The sequence below is a fragment of the Emiliania huxleyi genome, assembly GCF_000372725.1.
Source record: "Emiliania huxleyi CCMP1516 unplaced genomic scaffold EMIHUscaffold_28, whole genome shotgun sequence".
NCBI lineage: Eukaryota > Haptophyta > Isochrysidales > Noelaerhabdaceae > Emiliania > Emiliania huxleyi.
Genome location: NW_005199926.1, coordinates 777,189 through 791,719, shown reverse-complemented (window position 1 = coordinate 791,719; position 14,531 = coordinate 777,189). Strand labels below are relative to the sequence as shown.

The 14,531-nt window shown below is 68.8% G+C and overlaps 5 protein-coding genes across 5 annotated transcripts in view; 3 read left to right on the top strand and 2 right to left on the bottom strand.

Annotated features, from left to right (window-relative positions):
- Window positions 1-424, top strand: part of EMIHUDRAFT_101257 (hypothetical protein) — a gene marked incomplete at both ends in the record, with an annotated part of 17,635 nt that extends 17,211 nt beyond the window's left edge. Inside the window, one exon of the mRNA XM_005776429.1 lies at window positions 71-424. Coding sequence (XP_005776486.1) covers window positions 71-424 — 354 coding nt within the window. The remainder of the gene's footprint in view (window positions 1-70) is intronic.
- Window positions 425-1,828: 1,404 nt separating this feature from the next.
- EMIHUDRAFT_53922 (hypothetical protein) lies at window positions 1,829-2,566 on the bottom strand (the record flags this gene model as incomplete). The annotated part of the gene is made up of 1 exon (XM_005776428.1): window positions 1,829-2,566. A coding segment is annotated over one exon (738 nt), but the record flags the coding sequence as incomplete, so codon positions are not given.
- A 1,686-nt stretch (window positions 2,567-4,252) lies between these two features.
- Window positions 4,253-9,415, bottom strand: EMIHUDRAFT_435539 (putative mitochondrial elongation factor; the record flags this gene model as incomplete). Its single annotated transcript, XM_005776427.1, has 16 exons — window positions 8,895-9,415; window positions 8,616-8,736; window positions 8,314-8,393; window positions 7,921-7,998; window positions 7,536-7,625; window positions 7,131-7,304; window positions 6,794-6,949; window positions 6,451-6,702; window positions 6,121-6,306; window positions 5,916-6,046; window positions 5,717-5,843; window positions 5,501-5,648; window positions 5,153-5,283; window positions 5,018-5,068; window positions 4,790-4,944; window positions 4,253-4,540 (listed from the first exon to the last, which is right to left on the bottom strand). Coding segments are annotated over exons 1-16 (2,643 nt in total), but the record flags the coding sequence as incomplete, so codon positions are not given.
- Window positions 9,416-10,161: 746 nt separating this feature from the next.
- EMIHUDRAFT_207127 (hypothetical protein) lies at window positions 10,162-11,135 on the top strand (the record flags this gene model as incomplete). The annotated part of the gene is made up of 4 exons (XM_005776426.1): window positions 10,162-10,358; window positions 10,419-10,500; window positions 10,768-10,995; window positions 11,058-11,135. The coding sequence occupies 4 exons, from the start codon at window positions 10,162-10,164 to the stop codon at window positions 11,133-11,135; spliced, it is 585 nt and encodes a 194-aa protein (XP_005776483.1).
- A 942-nt stretch (window positions 11,136-12,077) lies between these two features.
- EMIHUDRAFT_435534 (hypothetical protein) lies at window positions 12,078-13,157 on the top strand. Its single transcript, XM_005776425.1, has one exon. It carries the CDS (start codon window positions 12,267-12,269, stop codon window positions 13,050-13,052), a length of 786 nt encoding a protein of 261 aa, XP_005776482.1. The 5' UTR covers window positions 12,078-12,266; the 3' UTR covers window positions 13,053-13,157.
- The last annotated feature ends 1,374 nt before the right edge of the window (window positions 13,158-14,531 follow it).

Genomic DNA, 14,531 nt, shown 5'->3' with positions numbered 1-14,531 from the left:
TCACTCGCGCTAGCGGAAATGCCAAAAAGGGGAACCGAGAAAGAGCGCAACGACATAGGCCACGGTGCAGACAGTGGCGGGGGCAGTGCGGGTGGCGGCTGGCGAGCCCGGCGGGGGCTTGCCCGCGGTTGCGCCGCCGCCGGCCGTCTGCACGGAGGAGCCGCTGGACGCGCTGCCCGCGCGCGAGGAGGCTCCGTGGCGGAGCCATCCCGACGCCGCGTCCCCACGGCCGGCGCTGTCGCCGCGGTCCCACAACGCCGCCGGCGACGCGCTGGTCAAGCGCCGCTCCATCGCGGGGACCTTTGACTCGGTCGCGGGGCCCCGGGACGGCGCGGGGCATGCGGACGGGTCGGGGGCGCCGGTCTTTGGCGCGGCGCCGTTTGGTGTACACGCGGACGGCTCGCCTCGCAGCGAGGCAGAATGAGGCACGATGAGTCGGCCCGGGGGTCGGCGCCACCGTTTGCAGCACGCCTCTCCTTTTTTGCGTTCGCAGAGGGTCGTTGACTACATATAAGGAGGTCTCGTGTTGTGTGTGTGTGTGATTCGGTGTGTGTGAGGTTACCACCTCATGTAGCATGTGCATGTGCATGTCATATACGGCTTTATTGGTGACAGAGTCGGCAAAGAGCCTTCGTTGTAAGCCAGTCCCGGCAGCGGCACCCGGGCGCCGGTCTCCAGTGGCACTGGCCACTGCGCACTGCCACTGGAGGGGACAGGAGATACGGGGTGCGGACCCTGAGTTGAACAGGGGTTGTGCGCCAAGCCCTCCTGCTCGGCTCCAGCGAGTAGACAAGTGTTACCATCAACAGAGGAGAAGGATATGACCTCAGGGCTGATGTGACCAAGCGCTGGTAGCGTGGTTTTACCTCACACCCATGGTCTCACAGTGTGCCGGCAGTCGCCGAGCAGTGTCGCTCACACAAGCCGCAGCACGAGTGACTGAGGGCCAGTGAGGGCGAGCCCATCGCTGTCACAGCTGTGGCAGCCGCACAGTAGGCTGTGCCAACTGTGCAGAGCGTATGAGCAGCAGAGGAGCTGCTCTCCAGGCTTCAGGCGCAAAGAGCTGCATGCCACCGAAAGCGCTGTCGAGGTTCGCCGAGCGCGGCGAAATCGGGGGACGCCGTCACCGACGAGCGCGTTGGAGTATTCACTCCGGACAAAGACGGCCACACGCACACGAGCTGCGGTCGTGTGGCCGTCATAGCGGCGAGGCGCGGGACCGTCTGTGGCGAAGTGGGTCGCGTCCCCCGATTTCCTCAACTCAGGGTCCGCTCCCTCTAGGCGATAAGTCCCCATAAGCCCCTTGCAAGCAGCAAGGGCGAGGGCGAGGGGGGCGGAGGGGCTGGGAACAAGGGGCGACGGGGCCACTCTCCCCGCTCAGCTTGTAGAACCGTTGACGCAATATAAAACATGCACCAGATTCACGAGCTCGTACGCCGGCGAATTGTCTAATGAGCTACGAGCCGCCAGCTCCGCGCCCCTCGACCCGCGGCCTCCCCCGCCCACCCCGCCCGCCGCGCCCGCCGCGCCCGCCCCGCCCACCGAGGCCGCACGCGAAGCGAACCGATCGCGGCGCCGACCAGCAAAATTCGCATTGGCGCGCCTCCCCGTCCAGCTCAGCTGCCGCCGCCCCTGCAAGGCTCGGAATCTCAGCCTCCGCCGCCTCGGCAAGCGCCTCGAGCCGCGGCAATGCCTCCGCGAGCGGCATCCGCTTCTTCTTCCTCTCGTATGCCAGCCCGACCACGAGCCGCGCCAGCTCCTCGGCCTGCGCCGCCGACCAGCCCGCGTCGGCCGCCGCGATGCTCTCCGCCGTGTCGGGCTCCTCCAATTCATCCTCGCACGCGTTGAGCAAGCCGACGGCGCCGCGGCCGGTCAGGCTTACGAGCAGCGTGATGCCGAGTGCGAAGCCGTCAGTGAGTTGCGAAGCCTGGTTGTCGTTGAGAATGATCTGATCAATGTAGCCAGGCTTTCCGAAGATGCGCTGCGTCGACAGGTGCGAAACCTGTCCACTGCTGCCGGCCGTCGCCTCTGCAGCGCGCGCGAGGCCCACGTCGGCGAGGTAGCCGTTGCCGCGCTCGTCGAGCAGGATGTTGCCCGCCGACACGTCGCAATGCAGAGTCATCGGCGAGAGCGTGTGCAGATAGTGCAATGCACTCGCCGCGTCGCGCAGCACGCGGAGCCGTGCGGCCGAGGAGAGCGGCGGAGGCGGCGTCTCGAAGCCGAGCATGCGGAGCCGCTGCAGCGCGGCTGGAGTGCGGTAGAGGCGATCCTCGAGGCTGCCGCCGCGGCAGAGGGGGTAGACGAGGCACGCTCTCGCCGGCGCCAAGCAGGCGCCGAGCAGAGGGAGCAGGGACGGGTGGCACGCCGCGCTGAGCGTGCGCACCTCGCTCTGCAGCTCGGCGAGGCCTTGGGCGCCGACACCGACCAGCGCCGTCTTGACAGCGAACCCGCAAGCGACGCGCGGAAGCGACGGCAGCGCGTCGGCGCGGTAGACGCGCCCGAAGCCTCCCTCGCCCACCTTGCGCGCCTCGGCAAAGCCGTCGGTCGCCGTGATGAGCTCGTCGAGAGGGACGGCGGCGGGCGGCGCGGCGGCGGTGGCGAGAGCGGCGACACTCGCCGCAGCCGACGCTGCTGCCGCTGCCGCCGCCGCTGCCACCGCCTCCGCTGCCGCCGCCTCTTGAGCCTCCGCCGCCGCCACCGCCGCGACCGCCGCCTCTACAGCCGCCGCCTCCCCCTCCGCCTCCGCCGCCTCCGCTGCCGCCCTCTGCCTCGCCTCCTCTCCCTCCCTTGCCTCTTCCTCCCTTGCCCGCGCCTCTGCCTCCTCCCCTGCGCGCGCCGCCGCCGCCGCCTCCTCCGCTTCCCGCGCCGCCCGCACCGCCGCTGCCTCCTCTGCCGCCACCCGCTCCGCCTCCTCCGCCGCACGCGCCTCCTCCGCCGCACGCGCCTCCTCCGCCTGCTCCGCCGCCCGCTCCGCCGCCCGTACTGCCGCTGCCGCCGCCGCCGCCCGCGCCTCCTCCTCCTCCGCTGCCCGCTCAGCCGCCGCCGCCTGCCTCGCCGCCGCCTTCTTCTCCTTCTGCCGCTGCCGCTTCAGCGCCCTGGCCTCGCGGGCCTTTCGCTCCGCCAGCTCGTCGCGCAGCCGCCGTGCCGCCTGCAGCGCCTCCGAGCCGTCGGCGACTTGCGTATTTGCGTTGATCACAGCCCTGAGGGCGTCGAGATCGATGTCGCCTGGGCCGCACGCCTCCACCGCCTCGCGCAGCGCCGACTCGGCAGCATCGCGCGCCTCCGCCGCCTCCGCAGCCGTTGCCACCTCGCGTGTGGCCGCCGCGGATTGTTCGACCACCGCCGCCTCCCCCTCCGCCTCTGCTGCGGTCGACGAGTGCTCCTCGAGGGCGCGCACGCACTCGGCGTGGCCCTTCTCCTTGGCCCACTGCAGCGCCGTCTTGCCGTCAAAGGTAAGCGCCGCATCTGCACCCGCCCGCAGCAAACGCCGCACGACGGCGGGGTGGTCCCAGCCGGTGGCGAGCATCAGCGCGGTGCCGCCGCCGTTGCTCTGCAAGTTGATCTCCGCGCCGTGCCGCAGCAGCAGCTTGACCACCCGCTCGTGGCCGTACACGGCGGCGCCCATCAGCAGCGTGAGGCCGCTCGCGCCGCCTCTCTCGTACGTCGCCGGTGACTGCCACGCCACCGCTCAACGCCCGCCCCGCCGCCCCCGCTGGAGATAGCGTCTCCGCGACTCTCGATCCAGCCGAGGAAGCGCCGCAGGAAGCGCCGCCTGCGCCTTCGCCGCCGGCTGCCTTCGCCGTGGGCCGTCCCGCCACCACCTCCTGGACGTGCTTCTTGAAGGCCTCAACGCACTCGGCGTTGTCCTTCTCCTTGGCCTGCTGCAGCGCCGTCTTGCCGCTCGCACCGCGAGCCACGGTGTCTGCGCCCGCCCGCAGCAAGCGCCGCACGACGGCGGGGCGGTTGAGGAGGGCGGCGTACATCAGTGACGCCATTTCTGCCCTGCAGGTTGACCTCAGCGCCGTGCTGCAGCAGCAGCTCGACCACCCGCTCGTGGCCATTGCGGGCGGCGCCCATCATTAGCGTCATGCCGCTCACGGCGCCTCTCTTGTACGTCGCGTCGACCCGCCCGCCGCTGTCGAGCCACGCCAGCACCGCCTCCTCCTCGCCACGCTCCACCGCTAGCAAGGCCACGCCAATGGTGCCAGACACCATTGGGTTTGGATGCTTTTTTGAGGTAGGGGCTCTTGTGGCGGGGGTCCAAGACAGGCCACTTACGGCTATCAATAGACGACACGCGCTGTAGTCGGCTGCTAGATCTAGACATAGCCGCGCATCTGCAGCAGCAGCTGCTGCTGCACCGCGGGCTCGACGCGAGCGTAGTGCGAGAACTCCATCGAGAGCGAGGCCTCGCCGGCTGTGAGCGAGCGCAGCGCACTCGCATACCCCACCATCGCGGCGAGCGGCGCGCGCGCGAGCACCGTCTGCCGCAGTGCGTCGGAGGGCGTGAGCAGCTTCTCGACGGAGCCGCGGCGGGCGCCTGTGCCATGAATATCGCACTCGCCCCTTCCCGGGACCCAACGCTTCCTTCTGACTGACATCGCTCCTCTCTCCCTTCTCGACTGTCTGTGCCTGTGCGTCTTGGGCCCGGGGCTGTGTTTTGCACGAACGCGACACGGTCAGGGTGAAGAGACGGTCAGGGTGAAGAGACGGTCAGGGTGAAGAGACGGTCTCGTGCCGTGCAGTCGGAGCGCCGCGTGAGCATGAGGGCTACGAGGAGAACACGTGCCGTTGGGTGCCGCCGAACAACATGTACATGTGCATGTGCATGTGCTTTCTCGAGCGCCGGCCGGAACACGCGGGCCCGGCTTCCGCATCTAGGAGAGAGGGGGCGCCAGTCAGCTCGCTGAGCACTGCGCCGAGGTGCTGCTCGGCGGTCTGCACCTAGAGGGGTGGGACGGCGGCCCGTCACGCCCAGCCCAAGCCTCCGAATGAGACGGGCTGCCCGACTCTGCACCTCGACGCGCATGACCGGCTCGAGAAGCACCGGCGACGCCGCAGCGACCGCCTGAGACAGACAGACTCGGACTCGCCTCTCAAGTCCCTCGGTCTCCATCTCTCCCCCCACCGACCTCCTCTAACCAGCGGCCGCCTGAGACAGCGCCTCGGCAGCCGCGCCGCCGATCGCCTCTGGCGAAGTGCCCCGCGGCGCAGTGACGCTCGAGACCTCGGCGCGCGCCGCGTGAAGCGGGAAGCCGAGGAGGTCGCCGTACGCAGCGGCGCCTGCACAGGGGGGAGGGGGGGGGGGGAAAGGGGGGGTGGGAAGGGGGTTCCCAGAGGGGGGGGGGCAAAAGGGGGGTTCTGAGAGGGGGGGGGGGGGCTTTGAGAATGTCGATGCCTCAGGGCGCTGGCTTCACGGTCTTGAGGCGGGCGATGCGCGGGCGCGGCTGCGAGGTGCGGCAGATGAGCTGGAGACGGGGCGGGCGAGGGTGCGGGGGGCCTCGCATCCCGTCGAGTAGATGCCCGAGCTCGCGCCGCGTCAGAGCGGAGCGCACCGCCTCGCTAGCGGCGTGCTGCACCGCCGCCGCCTCCTGCGGCCCCTCCTGCGGCGCGGCGCCGGCGCCGTCCGCGAGGTCGAGAGGGCGCACCTCGATCGCGATGCACCACTGCTTACTCAGGGTTCACTGCGGAGACTCAGCGGTGATTAAGGCTCCACCTCGATCTCGATGCGGACCTCGCCCCCCTCCTTGAGCTGCGAGGCGTGCGTCGACGTGCGCCGCACGGCGCTGCAAATCGACTCGCGGTAGGCGACCCGCATCTCGCCCGCATGGACACGGAGCTGCCTACTCTCAGCTGGTCTCGGGTGACCTCGAGTGACCTCGATCGATCTCGCCCGCACGCGGACAAGGAGCTGCCACTCTGAGGCGAGGCGCTGCAGCAGCACCTCGAGGTGCAGCTCCCCCATCCCCCCCACCATCAGCTGGCCGGTCGACGCGTCATTCTTGACCGCCACCGACGGGTCCTCGAGCCGGAGCGCGGCGAGCGCCTACTGAGTACTTGCTGCTGCCGGTAATGGGCATCGACGAATGGCGGGTCCTCGAGACGGGGTGGGGCGAGCGCCGCGTCGAGCGCCGGCTGCTGCGACGCCGCCTCGGCCTCGACCGCACAGAAGAAGACGGGCGGAGGCACCGCCACCCCAGGCAGCCGCAGGGCGCCGAGACCCTCCTTCGGCCGCAGCAGCAGCGTGTCGCCCGTCGCTACGCCCTTGAGTCCTCGCGCCGCGCAGATAGTGCCGGCCGGCGCGGCCTGGACCGCGAGATGGCATCTCCACTCAAGAGGCGCGATCTCGGCGCGATCTCGGCGCGATCTCGGCGCGATCTCGGCGCGATCTCGGCGCGATCTCGGCACGATCTCGGCGCGATCTCGGCGCGATCTCGGCGCGATCTCGGCCTGGATCTCGACGGCCTCGCCGCCGTGAAGTGTCAGCAGCGCGGTGGGCGTCTCGACCAAGCCTCCGCCCCCGCCCCCGGCGGCGAGGCCGCCGCCCCGCCCCCCGCCCCGCCTCGCTCCGGCTGGCGGGGAAGCGGCCTCTTCGCGGCCCCTTTCGCCCGGCACGAGGACGAGGGGCGAGTGCGGCGAGATCTCGCCGTGGTAGACGCGGAGCCAGACCAGCGGCTTGCGCGAGTGCGCCTCGTGCGTCACCTGAAAGGCGAAGTAGCGACCCTCCCCCCCCCCGTCCGCCGCTCATTCAGAGTCATTCACACTGGAGGAGCAGTAATCAACGCCGAGTCACCTTGAACGCGAGCGCCACTCCCTCCGCCGCCGCCGCCAGCGGCACGCCCGATGCAGCGCCGCTCCCGCCGCCGCCTCCCTCCCCGCCGCCTCCCTCCCCGCCGCCTCCCTCCCCGCCGCCGCCGCCCGCGGGGGAGAGGAGAGGGGCGGGCCGCTCCTAGATGCACAGCCGCAACATGACTCTCACAGTCATCCTCATCCTCATCCTCATCCTCATCCTCATCCTCGGAATCGTGAGATTGAGAGGGGGCGGGTCGCTCCCAGAGACACAACCACACGCCGTTACTCATCCTCACATCGGGATCGGAATCGTGAGATCGAGAGGGGGCGGGTCGCTCCTCGGCCGACGGCAAGTAGGCTGCGACTGCGTCGAGAAGCGGCTCGACTCCAACGCCGCGCAGGGAGGCACCGCAGAGGGTGGGCACCGCGGCGGAGCAGAGGGCAAGCTGGCGGATGGCGGCGGCGAGCGTGGCGGCGGGGACAGCCTCCTCGGCCAAGAACAAGTCCGCCACCTGCGGCCGGCGACGAGGGCATCTGAGATGCAGTCGATCGAGCGGGCACCGAGGACGAGTCACACACACCGGCCATCAGGATCGGATAATCTCGGGCCATCTCGGGCCATCTCGGCTCATCTCGGGTCATCTCGGGCCATCTCGGCTCATCTCGGGCCATCCCGAGCCATCTTGGCTCATCCCGGGCCATCCTGGCTCATCTCGGTCCATCTCGGTGCAATCTCGCGCCACCTCGCCGTCTGGGTCGAGCTCCGCAACCTCCTCCACCAGCGCCGCCCTCGCCTCCTCCGCCGCTTCGCATACGGCAGCCTCGCCCTCAGCCTGCAGCGAGGGAAGCTGTCTCGGACGTGTCTCGGACGTGTCTCAGACGTGTCTCCGAGGTGTCTCGGAGGTGTCTCGGAAGTGTCTCGGAAGTGTCTCCGAGGTGTGTCGGAGGTGTGTCCGAGGTGTCTCGGAGGTGTGTCGGAGGTGTGTCGGAGGTGTGTCGGAGGTGTGTCGGAGGTGTCTCGGAGGTGTGTCGGAGGTGTGTCGGAGCTGTCTCGGACGTGTCTCGGACGTGTCTCAGGAGTGTCTGAGAGGTGTCTCGGAGGTGTCTCGGAGGTGTCTCGGGAGCAGCCTGCAGCAGCGCGAGCCCGGCGGAGGAGGCAGCCTCACACGCCGCAGCCGCGGCAGCAGTCAGCTCCAGATCACAGACCTACGGCCAGCACCTCCGCGACACTTCACCGACACTTCCGCGACACTTCACCGACACTTCTCCGACACTTCTCCGACACTTCACCGACACTTCACCGACACTTCACCGACACTTCTCCGACACTTCTCCGACACTTCACCGACACTTCTCCGACACTTCTCCGAGACAGCTCCAGATCACAGACGAGCGGTGCATGGCGCTGCGGCAGCGCTGCTCCACCCCTCGCGCCTCTGAGCGAGACCCTGTCTCTCGGCTGTCTCTCGGCTGCACCTCAGATCTCGGCGAGATCTCGGCGAGGTCTCGGCGAGATCTCGCCTCTGAGCGCGACCCCGTCCCGAGCTGCGCTCCCCGAGGCCGCCAGCGCATCGCGACGCCCGAGACGAGGTCGACGGCCCCTAGGAGGCAGACTTCGCTCTATGAAAGAGAAACGGAGGCTGCATGGAGGAGAAGCAAGCCTGGCCGCGAGGCGACGGCGACGGCGGCGACGCGGGCTTGCGCGCCGCCCACCCAGTGCAAGCTCTATCTCGGCCATATCTCGGCCAGGTCTCGGCCACATCTCGGCCATATCTTGGGCAGATCTCGGGCAGATCTCGGGCAGATCTCGGCTAGATCGTCGCCGACGAAGTGCTGCGCGCCGTCCGCCGTGCCGGCGGGCTCGTACAGCGGCAGCTGCAGCCGCAGCGGACGCAGCTGCAGCCGTGTGGCGAGCGAGGAGGCGGCGGACTCCCAGTCGGCGCCCTGGGGAGATGTGGCCGAGATGTGGCCGAGAGGTGGCCGAGAGGTGGCCGAGAGGTGGCCGAGAGGTGGCCGAGGTCTGGCGGAGGTACTCCCAACCGGCGCTCTGGGGCGAGGCGCGGCGGGCGCGGCTCTGGCTGGGCGAGGCTGTGGCGAGGCGCCTCTCGGTCCATCTTGTTGACAAACGCGACAGCCGGCACCCCATGCCGGCGAGCCTGTCTCCAGACCGTCTCCGTCTGCGCCTGCGCGCCGGCGACCGCGTCCACGATGAGGACGGCACCGTCCAGCACCCGCACCGCCCGCTCCACCTCGACCGTGAAGTCGATGTGGCCCGGCGTGTCGATCAGCGAGACGGCGGCGCCGCGCCAGCCGAACGAGGTGGCGGCGGACTGGATGGTGATGCCGCGCTCGCGCTCCTGCTCCAAGAAGTCGGTGACCGTGTCGCCAGAGTCCACCTCGCCCGCAGCGTGCACCGCGCCGGCCAGCAGGAGCATCCGCTCGGTAGTGGTCGTCTTTCCGGCGTCGATGTGGGCGATGATGCCGACGTTGCGCGTGTTGCCGCTCCCGAAAAGCCGCGTGCTGAGACGACACACGCCGCGCCGGCAAAGCGTGGCTGGGAGGACGAGGCGCACGACCATGGTGGCCTCGACCTCGGCCTCGACCCGGCCCCGTCACGGCGCGAGTTTCGGCTCCTTGTACGTCCTACCCGGATAGGGGCACTGGGCACTGACTCGCGCCAAAACGCCCTACCTACCCTACCTATCCCCAGGCCGCGCAGCGAAAGTGAATGCTGGTCAAGTGAAACATGTATAGTTCACAGCCATTCCCGCCTCCAACCAAACTCAAGAGTTGTGTGGTCGCCCCGCGCATTGGACCAGCCTCTCTCTCTCTCTCTCGGCACTCTGTTGTCGCCAGCTCGCAGCTCCGCGACGATGGCCTCCGAATCGAGATGCTCTCTTACGGCCAGTGCCCGCGCACGCTGGACAGGGTGGACATGCGTTGGGTGAAGGACGCGCCGCGCCGGAAGAGGGAGCAGCGCGGCCCCATTGTCTTTCACCCGGGAGGCAACATGGCCTCGAAACTGTGCCGGGCTTCGAGACGTCCTAAAGCCGCTATGGGAGACGGTCGGGTGCGCGGGGGCGTGGTAGGGCGAGGTCCGCGCGGACACGACCGTTCTACGCAGTTCTCATGCAGACCAGAGGGTCCACCGACCGCCGCCACGTCCTGGCGCTTCGACCGGCCCAGTCGACGGCCCAGGAGCCGCTGCCAGGACGTCTGACTCGGGTCATTGTCGAGCGCGCTAGAACCTAGATACGTACCTCCGCACACCGGATACGACGCGCTGTTCACTCATGGGTGAGGGGACAGATGATTGTAAAACATCAATGCAAAAAAGGCTAGCCAAAAAAGAAAACCGACGTCGGCGCCATGAGCGCCCAGGCCGAGATCGACCGCCTCGAGGCAGAGCTGGCTCGGCTCCGAGCGAGTCTCGTTCCTCCGTCGTCGCCACCCTCCCCGCCTCCGAGCTCTGCGGCCGGCTCGACCTCTGGCGTCGTGTGGTGGCACGTCGCGCTGCCTGTACTCTCCGTGGCGGCGCTGGCGGCGGTCCTCTTTGTGCTACATTGGTTTTCCCTCCTGCCCCGCACTGGGCGGCTGCGCTCGCGGCGGTCGCCACGCCGCCGAAGGCTTCCGCGCTGGCTGCGGCAGATCACCGACGGCCTCGAGGAGGCCTCCTCGTCCGTCTTTGCGAGAGAGAGGGCGGGCGTGGTCCACGACATCGCGGCCGTCTCTCCGGCCGACGAGGGCGGCGCCCACGGGCTCCTCTCGCGCCGCGACTCGAGCGACCCGCGCCGCGCACACCTCCTCGAGCTGCTCGAGCGGCTGGACGGCGGCGGCGGCGGCTTGGGGCCGCGATCGGCGTCGCACGGGGAGGCGGGGGAGGGGGCGGCGTGCGCGGGCGCGTCGGCGGACATCGACCGCCTCGTCGCGCGCACCGGCTCGCTGGACGCGGCGCTCGTGGCCGCCGTCAGCCAGGCGGGCTCCGCGGGCGACGTGGCGGCGCTGCTGCAGCGGGGCGCCTCGCCGCACTCTGCGCTGCTCGGGAGCGGGCCGGTGCTCTCGCTCGCCGCCCGCGGCTGCAGCGCCGAGGTGAGCAGGCTGCTGCTGAGCGCCGGCGCCGACCCCGACGGCAAGGACTCGCGCGGCTGGACGCCTCTCATGGACGCGATCGACGCGCACTCTGCCGCGGCGCCGCGCGAGCAGGTGGTGAGGGTGCTGCTCAGCCGCGGCGCGGCGGTGGACGTGTGGACCTCGCCCGCGCGAAGGCGGCCGACGCCGCCAAGGCGGAGGGCAGGGGGGAGGGTAAGGCGGAGGGAGCGGGCGCGACCGACCTGCGCGTGTGAGGCCGCGCGCACGGCCGGGACGCACTACAGTCTATACACCGTGTACAGTCGTCGTCGGGGGGATGATCTAAAAAAAGGGGCCCCGATCTTAGAGTCACACAGTGAAAGCTCTCGAGGTCGAGCATACGCCATCGATATCCGTGTCGCTTCGGCGCGCTGGGGCCGGCCACCGATTTCTTTTCTCTCGCTCGCGATGTCCGATAGCGGGCCGAAACAACAAAAGTAGCAGACGACAAGCAACTAGCCTTCCTTCGGCGAAGAAAAAAGGGAGAAGAGGAATGGGGGTAAGAGAAAAGGGTCCGGTTTAAGGAAAAAGGGCGCCGAAAAGGGCGAGCTCATCCGTTTCACCCTTCGACCCCAGCTGAATGATGAGCGGCGAGGCCGGAGAGGAGCTGGATACACCGGCCGCTCGCATCATGGCGCGTCGCGAGAGCCGCGCCGCGATGCCGGACCGGCTCAAGGTGGCGGCGCCGGACGACAGCTCGGATGAGGAGTGGAACGGAGACGACGACGAGGATGAGGAGGAAGCGTCGCGTTTACTTGGACGCGTCGAAGTGTGGCCGCGTGCGCTTGCACGCGGTGCAAGGACCTGCGCAGTCGTCCTCCGGCCTGGGGGTGGACGACGAACGGCGCAAGAGCCTGGCCGACAAGGGCTGGGCACGCCGCACGGCGGTGGTGAACAGCGTGGGTGCCAGCGGTGCGGCGAGCTTCGAGTTGGTGCCGGGGCGCGAGCAGTTCGGCCCGGGCGACGATGCGGCAGCCGAGTGGGAGCGGCAGATGCTGCAGTTCACGGAGGACAACTTCGAGGACACGGGCATCGAGGTGCGGTCGATGGACAAGCGCGATCGCGAGATCGGGCTGTTCGGCGACTTTCTGGAGCGCGTGAAGCACGGCAAGTTCGTCGAGTGGCGGGCCGACCCGGAGCACGCGGGGTTGTACAAGCTCGAGATGGTGACGCGGGTGCGAGAAATCGGGGACTGCGCGACGCGCCCCGCTCAAGCGGCTCCTTAGCTGTCTCATGGCCGCCGCGCGCGAGCTCGTCATCTCTCTCAGTTCAGCTCCAAGGCGATCGCCGCCCTGCGCGTAAAGGGGTTCTTGCCGATCAAGGACTACAAGCTCTCGTCTGCGCCGATGGGTCTCGAGGAGCGCAAGAAGCTGCTGCCCGCGCCCTACACCGTGCCGGTGCTGCGATGGGATGGCGAGGTCGTGGCTGGCTCGGACGAGATCTGCGCCTTTCTCGACGAGCGCGTGGCAGAGCCGCTCCTCTACCCTGCCAAGCACGAGGGCGAGATCCGCCGGCTGGAGAGGGCCGCCTCCGATCTGTACTGGGTAAACGGGTGGCTGTCAACGGTGGACGCCGCTGGATTCGAGCGTTGGAGCGGCGCAAGGGTGCGCAAATACGTGAGCGGCGGCGGCGCTGGCGTCGGGCCGCGGCTGCTCTTCAAGGCGCTGCCCGGCTCCGTCACGAGCCGAATGATTCACGGCGTGGCTAAGAAGAGCTACCTCGCGACGCTGCGGCGGCGGGGCGCGGAGCTGGGAGGCGAGACCGGCGCGGCGTGCCTGCGGCTGGCGGCGGAGCGCGACACGGCTCTAGTGATGGAGGAGGCGCGAGCGATGCTGCGCGCATTCGACCGCGAGCTGCAAGCGTCGGCAACGGAGTTCTTTTGCGGCGCTTCCGAGCCGACATCCGCCGACCTGACGCTGTACGGCATGCTAGAGCGCTGGCTGGGGAACAGCCTCTGTCCTGGTCTGAACGGGCCCGCGCAGCCCTCGGTCATTGACGGCATGCCCGGCCTCAGCCTCGCGTGGGAACGGATGCACGAGCGGTTCCAGCGCGACTGCACGCTCTCGGAGCTCGACGACTTTGCCGACATCGCCACTTCCGTCGGCGATGTCACGTGGTCGCGGAAGGGCTGACTCGTTGCCATAGTCTCACTCCACTGACAGTGTGCCGTGCGCCTCGTGCGGGCCGACCTCACACGACAGCTCAAAGTTTGACAAAATTGGTCTCCGACAAACAAACGTCAAGCTCACAGACCACACTCGCGTCTCCTGTGGGCTCTGACTACTGACATACAAAGATACATCGCGACGCCCAAGAACCGCTCGCGCAATGCTTTTACAAGCCTCCAGGTCTTCGAGACCAGGTGGGGGACCAGGTGCCAGGTCCGTGCCAAGTGCTGTCGCACCTCGCAGGTGGATGGATGGAGGTGCAGGTCAGCGTACAGAGCGACAGCGTAGAACTTGGATCTTGGTTTGTCTGGAGGTGGATGGAGCTCCCACGCGTGGCCATTGACTTGGATAGAGCTCCATCCTGACATAGACTTGGCTTTGCTATCATTCCTGCAAGCCCGCCTGAGTTCCTGGGGATCGCCGCTTTTGCGCACCATTGCCCTTGGTTGGACCAGTTGGCCTTCTGAGGTCGGGAGATGCCGTGTCTCGGATAAACCTGATCGACCAGCCGGGAGATGCCGTGTCTCGGATAAACCTGATCGACCAGCCGGGGCAAAGTGTCCAAGGCGATCCTCTGCTTTCCGCCCACGCCCTCGCCCCTGCCCCTCCGCTGGCCAGCGAGAAGCGACCCCCGCTCCCATCCCACTCACAGGTGCGTCGACGCTGCTTCGTAGGCCACACGCCTCCACTCGTAGACCACACGCCTCTCCCGCCGACGAACAAACGCAAGCAAGCCACACAGCCCCCGCCACTGTCACACCTCCCCGGCGCAAATTTGGGGGCGGCGTCATCGGCGGCGCGCGCAATGCTTCGGCCTTCCTGGCAGCCGGGACGGCGCTCATCTTCCCACTACGAGAGCTTCGCTCTTCTGTCGACGACGCCTCTGCGCAGAGCGCGAGGGTCAGGCCGACTTCACCTCCGCCGACTTGCCCTCTTCACCATCGCCGCCCTCAATCGCCGCCAGCATCACCATGGTCGTGTTCATCACCGCCGCCATCATCGCCGCCGCCTTGATCATCTCCGGCATCATCATGCCCGCCGCCGCCGCACCCACGAGGCCGACGTCTTGGAGGCGCCTGCACTTTATGGTCTCGGCTGAACGGCGCGCGGCTCTATCCCGACCTTCACTCCCACCGCCCGCTCCCACTTATCGCACTCGCAAAGCCCTCGCGACGCGACGCGCCTACCCCCCCCCCCCTTCTGACTTCGCCTGCAGTTCGCAGCTGCGCTGCGGCCCAGCCGCTCTCGGCAGCCCCGACTCCCTCCGTCCTGCGTGACGCCCGCTCCTTGGCCCACGCCCTCGCCGTGGCGCATTCCACGCCGCCGTCACCACCGGTCGCCGCCGCCCTTGCCGCTCCGCCCGCCCTCGGCCTCGCACCACCTGCCCCCTCCCGCTCGCAGGTGCGGCTGCGGCCATCGAGGAGCCGCGAAACGCGTCGCTGC